The 25011-nt window shown below is 39.6% G+C and overlaps 1 protein-coding gene across 2 annotated transcripts in view; it reads left to right on the top strand.

Moving 5' to 3' along the window:
* Nucleotides 1–24041, top strand: part of XIRP2 (xin actin binding repeat containing 2) — a 960073-nt gene extending 936032 nt beyond the window's left edge. For both annotated transcript variants that reach the window (XM_069225265.1, XM_069225266.1), the window contains 3 exons: nt 617–10301; nt 12649–12782; nt 21339–24041. In XM_069225265.1, the coding sequence (XP_069081366.1) occupies nt 617–10301; nt 12649–12743 (9780 nt within the window). In that variant the 3' untranslated portion in view covers nt 12744–12782; nt 21339–24041. The remainder of the gene's footprint in view (nt 1–616; nt 10302–12648; nt 12783–21338) is intronic.
* The last annotated feature ends 970 nt before the right edge of the window (nt 24042–25011 follow it).

The raw sequence follows: 25011 nt of genomic DNA on the forward strand, positions 1-25011 counted from the left end.
ATGAATCAAGAACCCCCTCCTTTTACTGGCATGTTTGATTTCTCCTGAATTTAGAATCATATACCTGTATAAAAGCTATGCGGATATGTGTGGACACAGCCACATCCTAATGGATGATGAAGTATCGATATCAACTCAAACATGCACAGGCCACTTTAATTTGAAAACAGTTGACAAATTCAAGGTTTTAGGAGTGGATCAAAGTTATACTTTTCATTTTTTAATCTAATTTTAAAATGTGTTGTTTTTGAGGAACACCATTTTTGTGTCGCTTTGAATACTGCATTCATAAAGTGCCCTCAGCATTGAATGATTGAAAACCACCCAGGTCACTGACAACAGTTAATCTGATACACACACACATCAGAATTTTAGGCAACATTGTCTATTCAATTTGACTTGTGAATCTGAAAATGTTTATGGGGTGGCAGCTGAACAATGGGCTAATCGCAACAATAAACCAACTACTAAAACAACATTGAGTGATGCATTTGTGAAATAAAAAGGTAGAATGATCCACAACATATTACAACAACTGCATGCAAATGTGGATTTCTTGTAGTCACGTAAAAGAGACCTTCCATGTGTTATATTATGTACATTTTGTCCCCTAAAGATGCAAAATGATTATCAAGAATTCGAATGGCCTCCTGTTACATCCACTGCCACTGGTTTGGCAAGCAGGACCCATGAAATTTCAACAACGAGAAATACAGAATGTGCTTCAGCTGCAGCATATTCCAGATCTTCTAATTTTGGAAGTACAGAAGAGTTTCCTCCACCCCCACCCGATGTCCTACAAACAGCATTTGAAATAGCAGATTTTTCGCAGTCCCCAGAACCTTCCATCTCCCCTGAAAGGCCTGCAGTTCCCAAAGAGGTTTATTCAAAGCAACGAAATCTTTATGAATTAAAGCGCCTGTACAAACATATACACCCAGAAGTTAGAAAGCATTTAGAAAAAGATTATTTCAGTGAGGTTTCAGGTATAGTTTCTGAGCAAGTTGATGTAGTTGACTCAATATCGGGAGATGTACAGCAAGCTAGATATGTCTTTGAAAACAGTAGTCACATCCCCCAGAACTGTATGAGCCCAGAAAGAGAATATCTAGAATGGGATGAAATTCTTAAGGGTGAAGTACAGTCAATGAAATGGGTCTTTGAAAACCAGCCTTTAGATACCATTAAAGATGATTCTCCAGATCAAGATCTTAGTAAAACTATGCCAGAGCAAGAAATCATAGCTGGTGGTGATGTAAAGTATACTACATGGATGTTTGAAACACAACCTATTGATTCATTAGGAGCAGGCTCTCTTGATTTAACAGAAAACGTAGATAAGGTTCCTGAACTGGCAAAAGGGGATGTCCGCACAGCTACCTGGCTGTTTGAAACACAGTCATTTGATTCAATGAACAAAATGCACAAGGACCACACATCAGAAGAGGCATTTACCAAAGACATTGCAAGTGGCGATGTAAAAAATGTAAGGTACTTGTTCGAAAGGCAGCATCATGATGCTCTAAAACAGATGTACTCCGTAGATGAAGTTGATTTATTGAAACTTAGGTCTGAAAGTGAAGACTTTAAAGGAGATGTAAAAAGGACTGTAAAACTTTTTGAGACTGAACCAATGTATGTACTGAAGGACAGCTCTGGGCAGGTTCTTGAAATTAAAACAGTTCGCAGGGAAGACCTTGAAAAGGGTGATGTGCGGTCAGCCCGTTGGATGTTTGAAACTCAACCCCTTGACATGATCAACCATGATTCTGCAGAGGTGAAGGTTGTTCGTGGCATTTCAATGGAGGAAAATATCAAAGGTGGAGTGAGTAAGGCAAAATGGGTATTTGAAACGCTACCACTGGATTCCATCAAAGAGGATGAGGAAACACAAGTTGTTGAAAAAGAAACCATTGAAGGCGCTGATGTTTTGCACAAACGTTGGCTTTTTGAAACTCAACAAGTTGATAATGTAGATAAAACTAACATGGAGACTGTACACCCTGAAGAAATATTAGGAGGCGATGTGAGCACAACCAAGTACTTATTTGAAACTTTGCCAATGGATGCTTTAAAAGATACAATTGAAGTTGGCAAGCTTCAAAAAGTGATTACTACTGAAGAGGAGAAAGGGGACGTCAGACATCAAAGATGGCTCTTTGAGACCAAACCCCTTGAACAAATTAGAGACGAAAACAAAGAATACATAAAAACTGTAGCACTAGATGAAATTGCTAAAGGAGATATCAGCAGCTGCAAACAGGTATTTGAAACCATCGATTTAACATCTGAACAGACATGTAAGATCCAGGTTGAAGGAATTACTAGAGGGTCTGTAAAAGTAAATAAATCTCTGTTCGAATCTACCCCCTTGTATGCAATTCAAGATAGCATTGGACGGTATCATGAAATCAAAACAATTCGGCAAGAAGAGGTCATGAGGGGTGATGTGAGAACATGTAAGTGGATGTTTGAAACAAAACCGATTGACCAATTTGATGACAGCATTCTGAATTTACAGATCATTAAAGGAATATCTGCAGAGCAAATACTGTCTGGTGATGTAAAAACAGGCAAGTGGCTGTTTGAAACACAACCTCTTGCTTCCATTACATCTTTCAGCCGTGTGGAAGATGAGGACACCAAAAAAGAGCAGACCTCAGACATTGTGAAAGGAGATGTGCAAATGTGCAAATGGCTGTTTGAGACACAGCCCATGGAGGCTTTGTATGATAAAGAGGAAAAAGTAATGAGCAGTGAAGAAATCAGTAGAGGAGATGTTAAAACTTGTACCTGGCTCTTTGAAACCCAACCACTTGATGAAATAAGAGATCAAACTGAGAAAACGATACGATTGCACACTGTCACTCAAGAGGACATTCAGGGAAGAGATGTCAGGGAGGCCTGCTTTCTTTTTGAGACCAAACAGCTGGATAATATACAAGCAGAGGAAGGCAAGGACTACAAAAGAGTAGTTGAAATGGATATCCAGTCAGGGGACGTTTCCACCATGAAATACATATTTGAAAATCAATCCTTAGATTCCATAAGTTCCTGCCAAGACGATGCTGTAAAAAAGATCAAAACTGTGCAGGATGAGGACATCCAGAAAGGAAATGTCTTGAACTGCAGATGGCGTTTTGAAAACCAGTCGATTGATGACTTTAAAGAAGACCGCGAAAGCAGTCTACAAGCCCATGCCATTACTGATGTCACTGGTGGGAATGTAAAAAAAGGGTGCTTTATATTTGAGACATTTTCTCTGGATCAAATCAAGGATTCCTCTTCAGAAAACAGAACTGTGAAAACAGTCAGTGAAGAAGAAATCACAAAGGGTGATGTTAGGAACTACAAGATGCTGTTTGAAACACAACCTTTCTACGCTATTCAAGACAAGGAGGGGTATTACCACGAAGTAACTACAGTGAAAAAGGAAGAAGTGATGCATGGGGATGTGCGTGGGACTAGGTGGCTGTTTGAAACAAAACCTCTGGATTCAATCAATGAATCAGATAAGGTGTATCTGATAAAAGCAGTGACCCAAGAGGATATTCACAAAGGGGATGTTAGCTCCGTAAGGTGGAGATTTGAAACGCAGTCGCTTGATGCCATTTCTGAAGATGGAAAAGTCAACGTTCATACTGTCGATAGCATTCAGGGCGGTGATGTGAAAGCTGGAAAAGAGCTGTTTGAGTCTGACAGGACTGCTAATAGTCAGTCAGTGAGAACAGTAAGCGTTAGTGAAATACAGGAAGGCAACGTGAAAACCTCTACTTGGTTATTTGAAACACACACAATAGATGAACTTCGAGGGCAAGAGACTGAGTATGAAAATATAAAGACTGTCACTGTGCAAGATGTACAAAAGGGAGATGTACAGCAGGCGGTGTGGCTTTTTGAAAACTACCCTTTGGACAGTGTCAAGGAGATAGAGGGAAGCAGCTTACAGATATCTAAGGGAGACATTCCACAGGCAGATGTAAAGACAACAACGTGGCTTTTCGAAACAACACCTCTTCATGAATTCAATGATACTAACATTGAGAGACAGGAAATAGTGGGAAAGAGTATTAAAGACACTTTGAAAGAACTGTACTCACATAATGTGGTGGATACCCATGGAATCATCATTCAAACAGATGAAATTGGTGATGTCAGAATGGCGAAATATCAGCTGATGAATCAAGAGTCTCCAGAAATACAAAAAGAAGAGATTATTAGGGGGGATTTGCAAAGTATAATGATGAATCTATTATCCAAAAGGAGTTCTGCTGAAAGAGTAGTTTTGATAAATGAAGAAGAAAAAGGCAATGTCAGTTTAGCAAAATACAATTTACTGCACAGATCCACTGAAATTAATGTTGACAAAGAGGAGATTGTGAGGGGTGACATACAGCAAGCTACCAAGACTTTATTTTGTGATGACAGTAAGATTAAGCAAGGGATATTAATTCAAGAAGACGAGAGAGGAGACATCAAAATGACAGTCTACTCTCTCATGAAGCAAGGCGAGGCCGATAATATCTTACGTGAAGAAGTGGTAGGTGGAGATGTAAAGCGTGCCATTCACAGCCTGCAGTATTCAGGCAAGGACGAAAAACAATCCAAAAGGGTTACGATTGATGACTCTGAGAGGGGCAACGTTCAATTTTACACAACATGCATTGAATCTGGCGCCTTAGATTATTTAAAACTACTTCAGACAAGCTCTGATGAAACTCTCAATTCTGAGAGCCAAGAAGAAGTCGAAGAAATAATTGGTGGAGATGTTGAGGGTACCAAACTTCTGTTGAAAAGGCAGAAGCTTCAAATAGAACGAACAGTCCATGAAGATGACATCATCCCTGGAGATGTGAATAACACAGCAAGGATTTTTATGACTGAACCCCAAATTGTAACTTCTGGCATGTACAAAGAAGAGGTCGTGAAAGGGGATTTGAAAGCAACTCTAAATTCCCTGTCTCAAGCTGTTCATCAGTCAACAACAGTGGTGGACAAAGAAGACATTATTAAAGCTGATATTCCTGCAACACTGAAATCCCTCCAAGAATCAACGCACCAGGTCAAAGAATCTGAGAAACCCGACGTGATCCCAGGGAATGTGCAAGGGGCTATTGAATCGCTTGAAAAAGCAGCACACACAAAAACTGAGATGTTGCGGGAGGAGGTTCCTCATGCAGACATTGAGGCTACCAAAAAGTCCTTAAGAGAAGCACAACAATCAGTCAAAGACGTGAGCAAGGAGGATATCATTAAGGGAGACGTTCCCATGACAGTGCAAAACTTATTGGAAGCTGCTTCTGAGAAGAAAACAGTGCAACACCAAGTTAGTATTAGTGGAGATGTCAAGGGAACAATCCAAACCCTGCTTGAGCCTTCCTACCAGGGAGCAATGTGTCGTGCCAGCATGGAAGGCAGTGTACAAAACACAATTAAATCTCTGCTCGAATCCACTGCAGAGATACACACAGAAAAGGAGCTCATACCAAAAAGTGACATAAAAAGTACCATTAAGATGTTTTCTGGCCAAGCAGTACAGAGCGTGGACGCCAGTAAACACAGCAAAAATGTAAAAGTCTCAGGAGATCTACAGCATGTTGTTACAGAAAAAGCTGACATACTTGAAGATAAATCTGTTGTAAAAAGCCAAAGTAGCCACGAGCCAGTTTTTAAAACTGGCCAACAATTTGACAACTGTTATCTTTCTGGAGCAGCAATGAATGAGACAACAACGAATATTGGTAGTCAAACAGTTATTAAGAAGGAAAGCGCATCCAATGTACAAACAATGGCTGTGGAGAAGCAGCAGCTCCATGGTGTGCTGAAAGAAAACTACAACGACAAGATGGTGTTTGATGTGCAGAAAGAGAAAGTGGGACAGAAGGAAATTATGTCTACGTACACGTCTGGTTCCAAGGCAGAGCAACAGCCTGTCCACATTAAACACAGTGCAGCTGTTAAGCTAACTGATCACTCTGTAAAACAGCTGACGAAACAGGAAAGAAGCCAGGCCGGCCATTTCCAGAAAGCCATTGAAAGTAGCCAAACAAGCATTCAACCTGGACAATTGCCAGTTTCAGTCACAGTGGATAACAGCGACAGAAGAAACCAACAAACTAAAGTTACTCCGAAAGCCCATAATATACTTAATGAAACGAGCATTACTCAAAAGACTGGTACCTTCCAAAGTAAAAAGCATTCAACAGATGTTACGGCGAAATTGAAATCAACCATTGTAGATTCACAAATGGAAATAAAAAAGTCTTTCATTCCAGCGAAGACACGACTGGGTAACCCTGGTCCACCCATGATGCCAAAACCATCTCCTGTGTTAACAGAAGCAGAGCTTCCTTTACCTCCACCACCTCCTTTGGTAATGGCTTCTGAAAGACCAACCAATTCACCTTTGCCACCACCCCCACCACCAGTTTGCAAGACCAAGACGTATTATGATAGTTTTCCTCCACCTCCACCTCCAGTAGACGATATATCAAGCAGCGAGTCAGGAAAGTCCCCATCTCCACCACCTCCACCTCCACTACCAAGTTTAATGCAGCAGAAAGTAGACTATAACATATACTCATCGTCAAGCTCTGTGCAATCTCAGGTTAAGGAGGCTAAATCAGCTGCCAAACCAACCATGATTCCATACCCAAAGAAGGCTTCCAAAGGTGAACTTTACAAACAACCCCCAGAAGCCACCTTAACTAGTGAATCACACGTTTTCACGCAGTATACAGGAGGTCAAACTGCCAAATCTACAACTGAAGGCAACACTGTAATGAAGCAGATCAATGCCGTGTCTAGTACTCAAAAACAGGATGCAAAATATACAAAAATGGAACATGGAAATGTGTTGGTGGAAGAAAAAGGTGCAAGACCACTTCATAGCCCTGTACAAGAACAACCATCAGTGAAGAGAAAAGTAGTTTTGCCAAGAATAAAATCTCCACCATCACCAACCCTGCCTTCTCCACCAAAAACAAAACCCTATGGCAGGAAGTTCAAAACTCCACTAATGATTGCTGAGGAGAAATACAGACAGCAACGAGATGAGCTTGATAAAATGAAAATTGTGAGCACTTCTCATGGCGGTTCCATCACAGGTGAGGAAATGCAAGAAAATCAAGCTCAAACGGAGTCAAAACATGCTGGCTCTCTGGCTGCAAATTCGATCCGAAATGATTCAAGTAATTTTCAGAGGTCTGTGTTGGAAAATACTTCGCAGCTATCGTCTGATTTTAAAACCCAAGTAACTACACAAAATGAAATATATGATATTAATAGACCGCAAACTGCAACATTCTCACCACCGTCTACAGTTTTTCACCAACAAAATATGAAACACTCCGCAGAAAGGCACATTAGACAAGATGTATCACAGGATATGAATCATTATAGACAAGATAATCTGGTGCTGGAAACAGCTCATTCACAAGAAAAACTGAAAAATATAGAGCCGAGGCCAGAAACTGCTTCGCCAAAATTTAATGTTAAGGTAGTGAAGCTTCCAGCTCAGGCTCCCTGTATGTCTGAGCCAAAAAAAGATAACAACACAAAAGTGAAGGAAAGTAGCATCGAAAATAATGAGAAAGATCTACGTGTCAAAAAGCAGTCAGAAAAGGTATGCACAACCGTGTCTCAAGAAAGCATGGCCCAAGTACATCCCCTAGTAGGTGTTGAGGATAAACAAATGATAAAAAGCAAGCATCTGAAACATGAGGATTTAGATATAGGGGTGAGTCAACATGGTGGACAAGACTTCAGGCACATTCAGAAAAAAAGATCCAATGAAATGGAAACAACACAAGTTCAGTTCCATCATGATAATACAGCATTAAGCAAACACCTGACCCAACAGCAGGTCACCTTCGGTAAGCATGAACACACAGTTCAAAGCAAACAGAGCCATACATTAGATATAGCAGTTGAAAAAGATGTCAGGCAAAGCAATTTAGAAGCTTGTCATGAGTCACAGATCCACTTGATCAGGCAGAAACAGTCATGTGCTCCTCAAAGCAAAACTGTGCACACAAAGGTACTGCAACCACATATATTTCCCCTGGAGAAACGTGTCGCAGACAAGCCTACAAAGGAAGGAGCTCTACTGCCAGCGCAGGATAGAAGACATGAGATAATCAAGAGTGTTAGTTATGACTCACAGATTCGCACTGTGCAACAGTCTGCTACTGAGGAGAAGCTACAAAAAACAAAAGTACCCATGCTGGAGGAAAATGCACTTGACAAAAGTAACCAAGAAAAGGATATAGAAGAGGAGCATACCATCACTAAACCAAAAAATGTAAAGCAGGACTTTGCCCAAATGCCTGGTCATGAATCACAGAGTCATATAATCCAGCAAGTGCAACCACATTCACTTGAATGCAAAGACCAGCCAACAAAACTACCCCAACAACAGAAATATTTAATTGAAAAAAGTAAGATAGCGATGAAGCAAGAGAGTTGTAAACATCAAGCAATAGATATAAAACAAGAGTTTTCCAGAAACAGACCGTCAATTTTTCCAACAAAAACATTGTTAGGTGAGGAAAGAGGTTCAGTAGAAATACTGGAGTATCTTAGAAAGCGGGAGGAATTGCAGCACATCTTATCCAAAGTGAAGGAGTTTGAAGCAGAACCACGTAAAATCAACACTACTACATTTCAGACCTTCTTAAATAGTGTCCCTATTTGGTTGATCAGTCAAGAAGGAAGAAAGAGTCTTGATAGTTATGTAATAGAACATGATTTAGAAAAACTGAAGACTGCAGTCATGTTGATTAAGGATCAAGCACTTGAGACATATTCATCTTGTGAGACTGCCATGCACAATGCCATGATGTCTATATCTGGAAAATCTAAGCAAGTATCTGGTATTCACCATGAATCATCAAATCAAATATTGCAAACTTTTAAATTCTCAAATGAGAGCAGCATACCAAAAAAACATGAAACTCCAGAAGACAGTGAGGTGTGTCGTGAAATGAAAATGATGTCCAGTGAAATTGGTTCCAAAGATCATAAGCTGCTATCTCCTTCTTTGAAAATGAGATCACCATCCCCTACATATATAACAATAGAATCTATTGCCAGACGCACAGAATCACCTCTTAAAGAAACCCCATCCTCATCTCCTGTGCCTCAACCACCACGCAGATCAGCAACGCCAACACCAAGAATGAAGAGATCCTCTCCTTCTCCCCCAAGATGCCGCTCTGAACAGCTTGCTAAGCTCAAGGACACTACAGCAAAATTATCGCAAGGAGCAACACCAAAAAGATCAGTCACTCCCATTCCAATTATAGAGAAAAGATCTGAAATTGTTCAGTCCCCTGCAACACTTCGTCGCCAGCTGAAAATTGAAACACACAGTTCAGAAACCTTATCTACAACACCTGATCCCCCTTTCACTGAATCTGAAGTAACTGCTGGCACAGTTAAAGATATTAAAACAATGCATGATGAAGTTAGCAAAGTAGAGCAAAAGAGAACCTACACACGGAAAGACCCCATAGACATTCCAAAACGTCTAGAGCCACAAAGTAGTAGTACGGAGATGCTCTCATCTACACAAAGCACTGAGATGCCAAAGGTTGATATATCAGGGCTTCTGTATAAGTTTGAATCAACAGATAAACAGGTTAGTGTTATTAAGGAACCAGTGGAAATGGCAGAAAGGATCAGAAGTGAAAATAAAAGTGACATAAATATGACAGGCACAAATGAGGGTATGCCAGCATTTGATATTAGGTCAGTTAGAAATGTTTTTGAAAGTAGTAGCCAAAATAAATCTAGTAAGAATGAGAGGCACACATTTATGAAAGATGAATTTGGAATGTCCTCCCAAGAACAGGGACAAGAGAAAAGCGGCTCCAGGGGCCCTTCTTACAGGGAACCACTCAAAGCAAAGGAAGCAGCACACACGAAACAGGACTCTGCCCTTAGGAAGCAAAGCGACAGAGAGCGATCCTCCGACGCGCTGCTTCGGGGTGAACTATTTACAGGGATGGAATCCTTTGAAATGGTGGGTTCAAGGACTGCTACCGCTGCTTCAGGCAGCTTTGAGAATTTAAGGCCAGGATTTGAATTCAGGCATGCCCCTCCAACCTATGAAGATGTTATCTCAGGACACAGTTTAGATATTTCTGCTGCTGATTCTCCCGAGGAGCTGCTACGAAACTTTCAGAAGACGTGGCAAGAAAGTGAGCGAGTGTTCAAGAGTCTTGGATACACCGTCTCAGAGGCGTCAGAATCTGAGATGAGGAGTAGTTTTCACCAGCAAGAATCCGCATTTATCACTGGTAAATAGGCATGCACAGTTTGAACAAACATTAACAGATTAATTGTAAATTATCATAGTTCGGTGTGCTTCCCCTTAATGGACAGACTCTCGGTTGGGAAACAGTGCTACGTAGAACTAACATCCCTGTCTTTGCTTTGTCCTTTACCTTTCCTTTTTTTCTACTTTTCTTCTTTCTGTTTTCCGAGGCTTCTGCTTTGAGTTATAACTAATCTATGTGACTAACGTATGCTGGACTGTTGAACTTTACAGAGCATTTAAAAAAAAGGTAAACATTCAAATCAAAATAAATTTTTTTAAATGTATACTGTCATCAAAAAATGATGACATGCGTTTGTAGCATCTTGTCAGATCGCACAATTTTCTAAACGTGTCCATATTTGCCAACATTGGGAAATAGACACAATTCGCTTCTGATTGCTCGTTTTCGCTAATGTGGTTTCCTCGTCTGCATGGAATATTGCACGAGTTGCCTGTAATGTGTGTTTAGCCGAACTCGGTCACGTACATTTTTGTCTTTAATTTCAAGTGCTTTTTTGCTAAATTCCTTGTGATAAAATTATAGCTTCCGAGTTTGAAAAGTAGCCAATATTTCTAAATGTGTTTATGAAAATCTGTAATTCTACTTAGAGTCATTATTTTAACTGATCATTGCATTTTGAAATGCACAACTGATTGCTATTTGCCTGCTCCCTTCCATAATGATATCTCCTTGGTAATATATATATATATGTTATAAATGGAACATGGTGCTTCTATGAAAAGGCTAGTGAGAAGAAAATTGGGTAAAGATGCCAGAAAGTAAATTCTCTAGCTAAATGTGCACAAATGCACCGATTGTCATTTACGATTGATTTTATTTTTAAAACGTATCCGTCATTTTTAGACACCCAAATTATTGATACTTACATATTTAAGCAGTCTCATCTAATTAATATTTTAGCTAGCGACAGACGTGCAGACAAAGCCTATAAACGATAGACTTTATGCATTTCTTTAAGTGACCTGTTAGAAGAATAGAGATACATTACATGTCTCTTACTTAGTAATTGTGTAATTTCATGCACGGCTGTCTATTAATTGCAATTAGAATAGAATTGAGTGGATAATGACGAGTCTTGGGTGAACTTTTCTTAAATTGACTCATTAATGTTTGCTAGTTTCCTCAGATACTTAACTGACTTAGAAATATTCGTGTGGGTACTGGGACTTTGAATCTAGAAGTTTCTATTTAGAGCATCTGTCCCTTTATTTTTACACTTAAAGGGCCTGATGAGGTTTGGACTCTTCCCTCCATCTCAGTGCATTTTTCATTCCTAGCTCTGTGTCAACACCACCCTACTTGATAAGAGCTGTGGAGATAGTATTAATACTACCGCCAGCTACTATGGCTACAGCATACCAGTAACAAATGGTGGGCTTCTGCAGGGTGTCGAGTAATTTGGGACCACTTTTGACGATGAACATAGTGGAAAGACTATTGTATACTACTATGGTATTACTTTATACAAAGCAGTTGGTAATTATTCCGTCAAGTTAACCTTGTAGTATGCCTGATTTTCAGCTGATTATAATAGGTGCTGCGCTGACCCCATAGAACATGTTTACGTTTTAAGGGCTTGAATCTTTCTTTTACTTCACTGAGGGCACTACTCCACAGGGGTGTCCCTCCAAGGGCAGACCATAATTAAATAAAACTTTACATGTACTGCCCTGCAGAAGTCTGAAAATCCTGGAATGGCCTCAGTCCCCACCCTCAATACTTAACAATAAAGGTAAAAATTATTTGCACCTACTCTGAAACTACATCTTGAAAAATTGGGGTCATTTAAATTTGTACTGAAAAGTTCCACCCACATCTCACATTAAGATAATCTAACTGTATTTACGGTAGACAGAAAGAAGAGTCCAGTGGGGTATTTCACATTATCTCGTTATTTTAATTTATGTAGCATAATATCCTCTTCTCCAGATATCACCATTACCCTGAGTAGTTTGCAGTGTTCAGATTAAAGTCTGTCATGCTGTAGTTAAGAAATTAGATTCCAAAATAGAAGTAGTTTATGTAGACAAGTTGCTGGAATCATGAAAAAGCATATATAACACATGCTAAAGGAATATTTTAACACATTTGTGTGATGCACAACACACATTGGCCTTAACTTTCAAACGTATACTTTCTTTGGCTTGGGAAACCTTCATCTTGTTTTTTTCACAGTGGTGACTGCCATTTTAAATTTAATCAGCAATAGCTTTCCTCGCCATTGTATTCTAGAAATTACATAGAGAAGGAACTTTTATCAAACTGTGAAACTGAAAATAATATATATTTTTTTATTTCATTGTAGAAAATTCAACTTCAGGGACAGGAAACATGTATTCTGTGTCAAAAGACAGTTTATCCAATGGAATGCCTGGTGGCAGACAAGCAGATCTACCATAAGACATGCTTCTCCTGCACTTATTGCAGTAGTAAATTAAGGTAAGTAGAACTTAACTTCATGTCACCCTTTGGTATATGGCGTTTTCAAAATATGCACTTCACTTTTTTTGGAACTCATTGAGAAGATACATTTGAGTTATTGTGAGAACTCCACAACTCCTGTCATTCAAGTTCCATAAAAGTTCACAGCTGTGCATATCATTATGAATTTGAGTAATGACATTTGGAACCATGCGAAAGTACTGACAGCTAACTCCAGGGACTAAGTAGTACACTGTATTACTCTGAGAAACAGGGCTATTGGTGTAAGCCCTCTAATCCATCAAAGAAGATAAGCATTCTTAAAAAAAACATTCCTGACCTAAACATAGTAGCTTGACCTGATCAGAATTGCAAATCTTACTACGTGCTGATGAGTAGAATAACTGATCAAATTTTATATAACATAAAATAAAGAATTTGCAGCATCATGCTTCTGAAAATATTAAAAATTAATAAAAACAGAGCACACATGACATTTTTAATGCTAATCTTGTAATGGAAATGGCTGAAGTGCAAACTACATGTCTGAAAGCAATGAAATGTGCTATAAAACATTACATATATCAATTGAAACAGTGTAGAATATGATCAATAAAACTCAGTCCAGAGTTTAGCATTAAAATCAGTGGGAAACTTACCAGTATCAAAGCATCTTCAAGGAAGAAGAAAAAGAAACTGCACTACCTTAAAGTTTTGGAACATAAATTTAGAAAGACCATCCTCCATATATTTGAGGAACAAAGACACCTCCTACAACCTTCTTTTGAGCATTTGAAATCTGGTGCTTAATATGGTTTCTATTAAGTGAGAAATGTCATGTTTCCTGTTGTAAGTCAATGTGAAACTCAGATATGTTCAGTGAGAGTAACCCGGTGCTAAACCCGATTTATGTTCCCCAGCACTTGATGAATCCAGCACAACATCCATGTGACCCAGGCTAGTCAAAGTTGAATAGTTGGACGTGAGAAAAAAAAAAAGCACTTTACCTGTTTAACAATTCTAAACAGGTTTGCCAACTTGGATGTCAAACCACATCCTGGTTCAAAATATAGTTCCCTGATTTTAATTTTCAAAAAGACAGCTTCACCTTTGACATTTTTCTGAAATGTTTATTACAGATTGCCAGTGATCGCAGCCACTTTGGTGGTATGCCTTGAACAGGATGCTTGTTCATGCATTGCATGTTTTCTGCTTATATTTGATTTCAGTCCACATCAGAATTCCAGCACTGCTGTTAACAAATCATCTTACAAATTTAGCCTCTTCGTCCAGTCTTACATTGCCCTAAAAAAACTACAGCTTCTACAGCAAATGTTCCCATCAGGCGCAACTGTTGCCAAAGACAAAATGGCCTCCATCTCTATGGAGGTCAGTTCCACAGGCTGAATGGATACAGCCATAAGCAAAGTCTTTTCTAGCACTGAGAATGGTATGGATTTGTCTGGTGATCCCTAGTTACATCTTTCACAGGAGTTTAGACATCATGTGAAACTGTTCCCCCACTCCTTAGACCACAATTTAAAACAAGAAAAGTAGTTGTGCTGGGTGATTTAATGAGACTACCAGCTATATCACTGAATCAGAAAGCACTAGTCAGTCTTAAAATATTACCCAGTCCAACATTGCTACATTTGAAACAATATGATAAAAGGAAAATCCACTGGTATCTACCTTTTAACTATCGAAGTCCCACAGCCACTTCTCATTAAAAAATTAATTGGAAGACAAATTTTCTAACTGCAAAAGATCGCTATTTTTTTAAAAATAAATATCGATTTTATTACATTTTTAACATTTTTATCCCCTAATTACCTCCCCCTCTTTGCTCACAAGAGAAACAATACATATAAAAACAATGGCAACAACGAACCCAGGCATAGATAAAGCTCAATAAATTGATAAGAGCAGCCCAGATATGAGCAATCTATGACTTCTTCAGATCCAATTCATACGAGATAATTTAAAAAACAGAAAACATCCTAAAACTAAACACCGTTCCATTTGATAATAATGCAGCCCATATTAATTTATACTCCATAAAAGAAACAGGTTACCACCCTATTAAGCCCCCCTACACCATCCTTCCATGGAGTCCTCCCCCAACCACTCTGAGATTGGAGCCCAAATCCTATCTCCCTTCTTTTCCCAGCTCTAGCCTTATGGGCCTACAGGTTAATCTCTAGATGATACGTAGAAAGTTTGAGCCAGTCTGAAGCTATACAGAATGGAACCACTGCTACAAAAACAAAGTATTGATATTGCCCAACCACCTCTTGCAATAGAACAAGTGGGGGTGACAAAAAGATCTATGTATGTAAAACCGACTCCAGAAAACTAGCAATTCCCTGTTTAAGCCTCTCCAGCCTAGCACAGCTGCTGTACATATTGACCAAGCCAGTGCACTTCTTTCCCAACTGGCTATTTTTGAGGGGGTATAGTCAAGACTGACAAGTGTCTTGTAGTGTTGAGCTTGCAACCCTGCTGACAGTAATACCAACTGGCCTCTGTCCAAATGTTCATAAAAATAGTTTTGGTTGATGCTTAACTGCAGACTTCATTTATCTGAATATTTTGCCAGATCATCCTGCATAAACTCCTTCAAGTGTTGATAGATTGAGCTAATCCTGCACTCTGCTAAATCTCTAAATTGCTCTATCACCTGCCCCCACCCCTACGCACTCCACTGGGACATTTAATAAAAAATCTCTAAACTGGAGAAACTTTAAAAAAATCATGCCTATCCAATCTAAAGTCCCACTGCATCCTATTAAGCGACTTCAGCTAAATAAAACCATAAAAGTCCCCAACTTTCCATTCTCCCCATTGTTCCCATTTAATACAGTAGCTATCTTGAAAAATGGCTGGGAGGATCTGCGTTCTCCGCAAAGTAGCATAGTAACCACTGACGTATAGCCCCCGCAACTCCAGCAGTGCGGGGGGAGGAGGGGCAAGCTCCAGGGTGTCCCCTCAGGACAGTAAACTGTGCACGGGTGGCAGGACCATGCCTGACAGCTCCTGGCTAGGTTTAGAGGGGTCCCCCTTGATGTATTTCGCAGAGGAGCCCCTCAAGTTTTTTTACACCACTGATGGTGACAGTATCATCCGTTCCCCAATGTATGCTTAACCTGGATCAAAATGCGGATTGCATTGTTTTAAATTTGACCTTTTTAAAGTAACTAGGTTCCACCACTCTTAAACAAAAATGTGCCTCTTCTCCCATCAACAGGTCATAGATTTTAGGGTAGGTGTTTTCCCCCAGTTGATCACCTGGCTGTTTACTTTTCCCCTGATATTAACCCCCAGATACACCACTTGCTCAGTTCTACGATTATCCACTAGTTGTGCCCACTCATTAGCCACACTCCTGCATTTATTTGTATTCAATTACATTAAGTACAGCTCATAGGTAATCCCATGCCACCTGTTAGAAATAGGGTCTCTGGTTGGCAGTCAGTTTGTCCAAGCAGAGACCCCCTCACCTTAGTCAGAGTAAGGGAGATACACTCCAAGGACAACCCTTGATCACCCCCTTGGTAGCTTGGAACAAGCAGTCAGGCTTATCTCAAAGACAGTATGTAAGTATTTATACCAACACACTCAGTAATACAGTGAGAACCTAAACTACAAAATGGACACCACACCAGTTTAGAAAAATTAGCTAACTTCAAAGGAAAGTCTCTGTTGGTCACAAGATCCTGCCTTGCCAAGGTCTTGCCCCAGACACACACCAGGGGGTTGAAGACTGCATTATGTAAGGGCAGACACAGCCCACTCCGGTATAAATGTCACCTCCTCTCTCCACTCTAGCCCAGATGACCCATCACGTTATGCAGGCTACACCCCTTTGTGTCACTGTCTAGTGGAGATTCAAAAACAGCCCAACTGTCAATCTGACCTAGACAGGGAATACACAAGCAGGCAGAGTCACAGAATGGTTTAAGCAAGACAATGGCCATTTTCTAAAAGTGGTATTTTCAAACTGATAATTTATAAACCAACTTTACCAAAAGATGTATTTTTAAATTGTTAGTTCAGAGACCCCAAACTCCACATCCCTATCTGCTCCCAATGGGAATCTACAGTCCCATGTTACCTTATGAGATAGGCCTTGCAACAGTATTTCACTGTTACGACATGTAACACCAACACACTAGCACATGTCCTACCTTTAATATACACGGCATCCTGCCCATGGGGCTACCTAGTGCCTACCTTAGGGGTGCCTTACATATACAAAAATGGAACATTTAGGCCTGGCAAGTGGGTACACTTGCCAGGTCGAATTGGCAGTGCAAGACTGCACACACAGACACTGCAGAGCCAGGTCTGAGACATGTTTACAGGGCTACTCATATGGGTGGCACAATCAGTGCAGCAGACCCACTTTAATCTTTGGTTTACAGGCCTTGGGCACCTCTAGTCCACTTTACTAGGGACTTACTAGTAAATCAGATGTGCCAATCATCGATAAACCAAACACCAATACAATTTACACAGAGAGCGTATGCACTTTAGCACTGGTTAGCAGTGGTAAAGTGCTCAGAGTCCTAAAGCCAACAAAAACTGGTCAGAAAAAAATAGGAGGAAGGAGGCAACGAGTATGGGGGATGACCCTGCAAAAAGGGCAAGGTCCAAAATCACCAATCAGAAGCCTCTTTGGCATCAGGTAATATCAGGGGCATGGGATCACCTGTAGCTCCACCTTTATCAAATAATGCAATCACCCATCCACTGTGATCAGTAGTCTCCCTCCTAGGTATCAATCCATGTTGCCACAGAGATACCAGTTCACCAATCACTTTACTCAGTCGGGAAGCCAAGATCTTTGCATATAAATTTGCATCTCTCTTTATTAATGAAATAGGCCTGTAGGACCCTGGTTCTTTTTTTCTTGAATGCAGTAATATTAGTAGACCCCTAAGAGAGGGGCGCTTGTGACCCTGGCGGTACATCCTTAAATAAGATTTGAGGGAGACCGTAATTCTGAAAAAAAACACCTTGTAAAGTGGGATTTTGTCTGGGCAAGTAGCTTTCCCAGACGCAAGTGCCCCAAGGCTGCTTCTATTTCTTCAAGTGGAATTGAAGTGTCTAGGGCAACCCTTTTTTCCACATCTAGCTGCCCTCCTGCTGCAAGGCCTAGATACTGACCAATCTAATTTTCTATAGGAATGACTTCAATTGATATAATTTCCATAAACCTACTAAAATACCCCAACTATCACCTCTGTAGTGCTCACCAGTTGTCCCTGCTTATCCTTAATAACCTGAATATTACTGTGAACTATCCTTTGCCTCATTTGAAGTGCCAGCAGTTTGTGCACCCTTTCGCTATACTAATAACATTCAGATCGACGGGTCTGAAACTTTTTGGCAGCCTTACCTGGATCAATATGATTAATCCTGACCTTCATAACTTGAACTCCAGATATCACTTTCTGTGATGCTCTGCATCCATTGGTACTTGAATGAGCTGAGCCTCCAAACTCAGCAGCTCCTTGCTACTAGCTTTCAAGCTTTGAGTCAGAATTTTCTGTCTATGGAGATTAAAGCTGAGGGTCTCCCCTCTAATCCCACTTTTTAAGGCATCCCTGACAACTCAACCGAGAGCACTATGCCTATTCAGGAGCCACTTCTTCATGTGATCCACATACTGTCTGATAGCAGCCCTCTGTCAAACAGGCCAAGTCGGAGGCTGAAACCTTTTTGCCAATGCCCGAATTCCACATTTGTCACTAAGGGATTGTAATCTGACAGGATCCGTTGATGTTTTTCAATTCTCAACCCTTTAGGGATGGCAGTGGAAACTAAAAGATAATCAAGCATAACATGCTTCCTATGAGGCGCTGAATAACATGTATGCCCTGGATCAAGAGCCCTCAGCTGCATTGATACATCAACCAAACCATGATTTACTTTGATGGCCCGTACAGCCAGAAAAACTCTAGGCTTTCTGTCCTCATACTGTCCCATAGACTGAGCTTTTGGGGCATATTTATATGTATATTTTATTCTTCACTGACTATAGAAGTTAATTACTGACAGGTCATCTAAATTTGGTCCATAAATTGAATAAATATGAACAGCACAGCCCCCAACCAGACTCCACTGGGGCCCATCGACCAAGCTTATATGACAATTTCTGAGTAACCTCTACTACATTACTACAAGCCAGAATACCTACCCACATTGTGGTAGTCCCCTGAGTGGTGTGTACAAAGATCCGGTACCCCAGAGAATCCAAAAAATATTTCTTAAAACTTTCGATATGAGTTTCCTACAGGCAGACAATGTCGACCTTATAAAGCTTCAATCCTTCCACCACAAGTCTCCTTTCATAGTAATCATTCAGCCCACAAATATTAACTGAAGCAACCTGTTAGCTTCCTATCTGCACCGATTGCACTTTCTTTCAAGCAGCCTTTTCATGAAAAAAAGCCCTAGCTGAAAGGACTGTCATTTCTACCTACCCAATGCCTGCATCCCATTTTGACCTTTCCATATCTTGTGTAGAACCATCCTTTTTACCCCCATCTCACCCCCTCCCCTCGGGTCCACCTTTCCCTCTCTCAAGAGAACCCCTCATCCCCAACAACCCACCCCTGCCAACCACTTCAAGCAGGCAGACGTATAAGGTCTGTAAAATGGACTTGGTGGCCCCTCCCCCAGCATAAAATAGAGTCCAACCCTCCTTATAAACATGAAGAGAGAGAACAATACTAAAACCAGCATACCCCAGTAAGTAACCAAAGCACACATCAGACACGACTGTAATTCTAAGCCAGCTTACATTTCAGTAACAGTAATGCCGACCAATTTATAACAAACATGATTCAATGTTAAATACAAAAATTAATTCAACCCTAGCAAAAAAAATAAAAATCTAGCAAAAAAGACCTCCCAGCCCACCTAATACTACAACTCATAATCCCACTTCTCATTTTAAGGGAATTCCTATATTCCCTAATCCCCCCTAAAATACTCCATCCAGATACTATTGATTTCTTCCCAGATTCAGCCGAACCCTGGTCTGGTATCCCTATGGTGGTGTTGCAGATATAGCTACCTTCTACAGTAGTATCAGGGCGTGACCAATGCGCTTTTCTCTTATTTGACACCAAAACATTCTGAGCCAGTGAACCCAGAGCATCTAGTGCTTTTGCTGGGCTCGAGCCCAAACCTGTAGTAGCATCATCTGTAGTGCACCCGCCTCTCCTGGGGGTCTCAGCAGGGATTCTATCATATTCTGGACTCATTATCTCTGTATTGGACCAACTCATTACCCCATCTGTGCAAGCAACAACATTCCCGGCATCTATATACTCCATGGTAGAAATAGGTGCAGCCCCAGCTATACTATTGCTGCCCGGTACTATTCTTATGCCTAAGCTATAGTCCAAAGACTGAATAGTGGCAGTGATCACATTCAAGAAATCCATGCCAGAGCCCCCTCACTGACCTGAGGGCTAATGAGCACCTGGCTCTCGCTTCCATACAGCTGCCAACCATCCAGAGCCACCGATGAGCCAAGAGACCCTCCATGAGGCCTAGTTTTGCAACCATCTCTTTAGGGCAAGTCTTTGTAGTTGCAGTAGTATTAAACCCCCCAGGTTGTAAGTTAGAGCTTGCTTCCATAGGTGACTGAGGTAGCTCGCTAAGATGTCCAGATTGTCCTTCTCTGCCTTCCAAGGGTCTTTTAGGCAGACCGGCTACTCCAAAGATGTCCGCTATCGGAGGCCATTTTCCTCCAATTTCCAGCACCAGTGTTTATTATGTCACCCACTTTTACTTCTGACAGGGTGTCTTCCTTTACATGCATGCATGCCTTTCTCCAAGTGTGAGATTCGAGCATTCCCACCTTGACTCCGCATCAAAGAGGAGCCTGCTTTCAAACCCAGACGCTAGCTCGAAATTGCAGGTTCTGGAGGCCCTTTGGAGCCATGGTGGCCATGGTCTTCTTTGGCATGCCAAACACCCTATGCTCCATTTGGGACCAAAGTTCATGTAGAACCTTCCTTGAACCACCACCTAAACAAACCAGAGTGAGTATAGCGATCAGTGTTCTACAACTACTCCATTCTAGATTTTCGGCAAAAGTCCTACAGCAATTTGGCACAGCTTCCACCACACATTGCCACGTTTAGCTCCTCATTCCATCCATTCTCTCCCTTCGCTCCCAGACCAAGTTGAATGGTCGACAAGTGTGCACACGGCCAGTCAGGCAGCCGTCATTTTGCTCCTCCCAAAAGATCGCTCTAAATGTCAGAAAAAAATATCTGCACAGAAAATACCTCTCCATGAACAAAGGCCTTTAAGTCAAACACACTAAAAAACTGGGAATGTTTTATCATTCTAATTGACATGGCTGTTGCTATGTTTAATAACTTGTCAAAACACTAGTTGTTAAACTGCTGCTTCACATGAAGCTGAAATATTTGGACTTCAAGAAATGTATTATTTTTTTGCGATGTCTATGTTATGGTTATGTGAATTATTAATGAAAAATAAATAAACCATCATACCTGCACATGTTTACACATTATTTTTTCTCCTTAGATTGGGAAACTATGCTTCACTACATGGCCAGATATACTGTAAGCCACATTTTAAACAACTTTTTAAATCTAAAGGAAATTATTATGAAGGGTTTGGCCACAAGCAACACAAAGAGCAATGGAATTCTAAAGCCCCAAAAGGCTCAGTCAGTAACATTGACATTGAAGGGACCCACTTGTGCAAAATAACAGTCATGGAGTCAAATACAGAAATGGAAACTGAGCCGGTATTACAGAGTCATGCTGAACAAGATTACTATAATGATTTTGAAGATAATCTAAAGAAAACAATGGAAAGAGGTAAATTAAAAATAGCATGGCCTCCTTCAAGTGACACGCAGAAGAAACCACTTGCAATTGAAGAGGAAATCAAACTGGGGAAACCAAAATGGCCACCTGGAGATAATGAACCTCAAGTTAGAAATGCTAATTTAAATGATTTATTAGTACCAGAAATGGAGCTTGAGATTGAAGACAACCTTTCAGCATCAACAAAAGGAGCAACACCAGGTCCTGCTGAAAATGGATCATCCCAGGTTTCTAATTTGGAACATGGAGCCCCAGGTTGTGAAACTGAAACACACGAAAATGCAAAGAATGGCCAGGCAAATGAGATAGTGAGTGCGGACGTAAATGCAAGTGAAGCTCCAGGAGATGGAAAAGAAAGTGGAATAAATGCCGGGGAAAGCAGTGAGATTGTAGTTGAAAGTGTTGTGAAGGAAAATGGATTTGGTGGTGTTGACGAGCTTGTTACAGAAAACCATAGGGATTGAAGTAACAGAAATAGCAACAATAACAACAGCAATAATAACATTATTAGTACTACATTCCCATATCATGACATGCATGCTCCTAATACATTAACTGTATCAAGTTTACATGAGTACACTTTATACAGAGACATGACAGACTAGTAACTCAGACTTGAGGGTCAGGTATTCCTTGTACAGTTTATTGTGATAAGTATGAAAGAGTGTATCCATTGGTTACTTCACCTTATGAAAAGAAATGCAGAGAAAAGTACTGAAATACTGGATAGTATGTGTTCTGTGTCTCAGGACCCAGCATACCTAAAATTCCATCAAAAGACTATACCAGTTTCTTGGCAGATAATAAGGAAAACACTTCTGATCATGCAGTAATTGCCAGTGAGGATATGAGTTTATGGTTTGATCAGTGTAGTTCCTATCCATTAATCAAAATCTATCAAACCCAACAACTAATGAAACAGAGGCCCAACTTGTGAGGAGCTCTCTATAACTAGGTGTGACTTACTCTGGTAGTACTCATAGCTTGGTCCTGAATTCCACATGTAAGCTAGGAGTACTATAAGAATACGTCTTAACACAGAGCTTGTGAATCGGACCCATGAATCTCATGATAGAATTCCCATGACTACAAAATATAGAAAAAACACATTTACAAAATTCAGAAAATGTTTACATTTCTTCCTTTGTGATACTGTGAAAGGGGGAATGTTGACCAGTTAAGTTCTGAAGAGCAAATTAAAAAACATCAGTGTTATTGTGAGGTCTGCATGCTAACAGATGCAGGTGACACTTTGGAATTTATGAATTAAAGCATGTGTTTGTAATAAAATCATTGTTTTAAATAGGTATTTTATTGAGCCATATTGATGGACAAAATATTTTTCTTAAACATTGCATTCATGTTATGCTATTCTCTTTTTTGTTGGTGCTTGTAGATGATTTTTTTATTTTCTGTCTTTTAAAGCAAACTTCTAGATAAAAGGCCAATCTTTGTAATGATTTTTGTTTTCTAATACTTTTTAAATCTATTTCCTTAAATGTTTGTCAATGACGTTTTCAGCTGAGAAAAGGCAATGGGATCACCCTTGCAGAAAAATGAACACAGTCACAGATATAGGAAGTTGCACCAGCTTCAGTGTATTTGACACACAATTATTGTAAACAACTCTTATTTAGTTTTTGAAGGAATGACCCACCGGTGAAGGGTATCCAATTTAGCAGCCAAGTGTGTATTTCAAACTGAAATAGGTGTGTCATGGAAATGCAAATGTATCCACTTTTAATTAAACCATTAATTGGGAATATGTATCACACAAAAAGCCTTTTCACATGTATACACAAATACACCTTTGTAAATTTAGTGTAGAGAATACATTTTTGCAGTTAAATATTAGAATTAAACTAAATTTTAGATTTAGTCCTATGTATATTATCCTTTTCAATATGAGCTAATTTGCACCTGGTGTGCAATAAAAGGAGAGCAAGTGTAACAGTGTCTCTTCTATGTACATTTGTTTGAGTAACTTGGCATGTTTTAGACATGCATTGTGCACAGTATGACAGCTCAACATGTTTGGAGGATTAGCAGTCAGTTTTCCTAAATTTGTTCTTTATAGCACTTTCCTAGAAAACATTAATTATTATAATTTATGTGTTGTCATGGGCAGCTGTATAGATGATGTTTTATAACATTGTGAAGTGAAATAAAACATAGTATTGTGGGTCAGGAACCTACAAAACATTAGACAGTCTACAGCAAATTTATTATAAAGAAAATCAACTTGTAATGCTCAAAACATCTCATTTAAACATGTTCAACCAAAGTATTTTTGATTTTTATTTTTACTTGCATTTGTTGCTGCTATTACAATATTTTATCTTGCATGGTGAAGCTAAATATAATCAGACTGAACACAATAAAAAGTATGTTTCAATTTCTGTCTTTTACATTTTCTTCACATGGTTGCAATTTATTTTAGCTAAATATATTCTGTAAATACACAAGAGCTTTGCAAAGCAGGCTTAAATCTGAGAAATAAAGACAAATCAAATAATACACAGTGATATATCCTACCTTTTAAATAAAGATAAAAATGAGAAAAGTAATATGGATTAGGTTGCCCTTGGGACTATTTCTAGGGTTGAGTATCAAAATATAGAGGTAACTAATCTTGTCCTTCGAAAATATCAAATCCAGAATATCACCTGCAACCATATCAGGATCGTAGGTTTATATAGGTAAATATAGATTTACAAAACGTATCTCTTCTTCTATGTTTCATGAAGATATGAAATTAAGTGTTTCCCCTTATTTTGAATTGGGAAGATTTCTGCTCAATAGTAATGGTGTTGTCACCATATCAAGATAAAATCTTATTACAGCCCTCTTATCCTTATCTGCTTCAAAATCTTTTCTTAGGTGTGTATGTGTTTTTATAGTTATTTTTTATTATAGCTTTTAATACAATATTCCAGTTCTCTGTTGTGTGCAACTCTGCAAATAGAATTAGAACTTTATACTATCGAATTTTGAAAATATAGATTTCATTTTTGCAAATGGTGATCTCTCATGAAAGCTGTCACAATTACAGTAGCTACAAAACCTGTGTTACTCTGGCAAAAGATTAATAGGTTAATCATAACATTTGTACTGTTTCAATGGCTTCTTCCTGTTTGTGGCCTCTTTACAATCGCCATATATTCTGTAACATGATAGGATGCCCCTCCAAACACCACATTTTGAAAATTAATGGTCTCTACTACGTTAATGGGTCAAACTTCATTGAGATCCTGTGCCTCCTATAGTGTGTCTTTCTAAGTCCTACATAGTATCCATGGAAACACAGCTTTAAACAGACAGTTGCACTGCTTTCTAAGTCATGTCATGTTATTGATTGCTAGAGG

This window comes from Pleurodeles waltl, chromosome 3_1, assembly GCF_031143425.1.
Source record: "Pleurodeles waltl isolate 20211129_DDA chromosome 3_1, aPleWal1.hap1.20221129, whole genome shotgun sequence".
Taxonomy (NCBI): Eukaryota; Metazoa; Chordata; class Amphibia; order Caudata; family Salamandridae; genus Pleurodeles; species Pleurodeles waltl.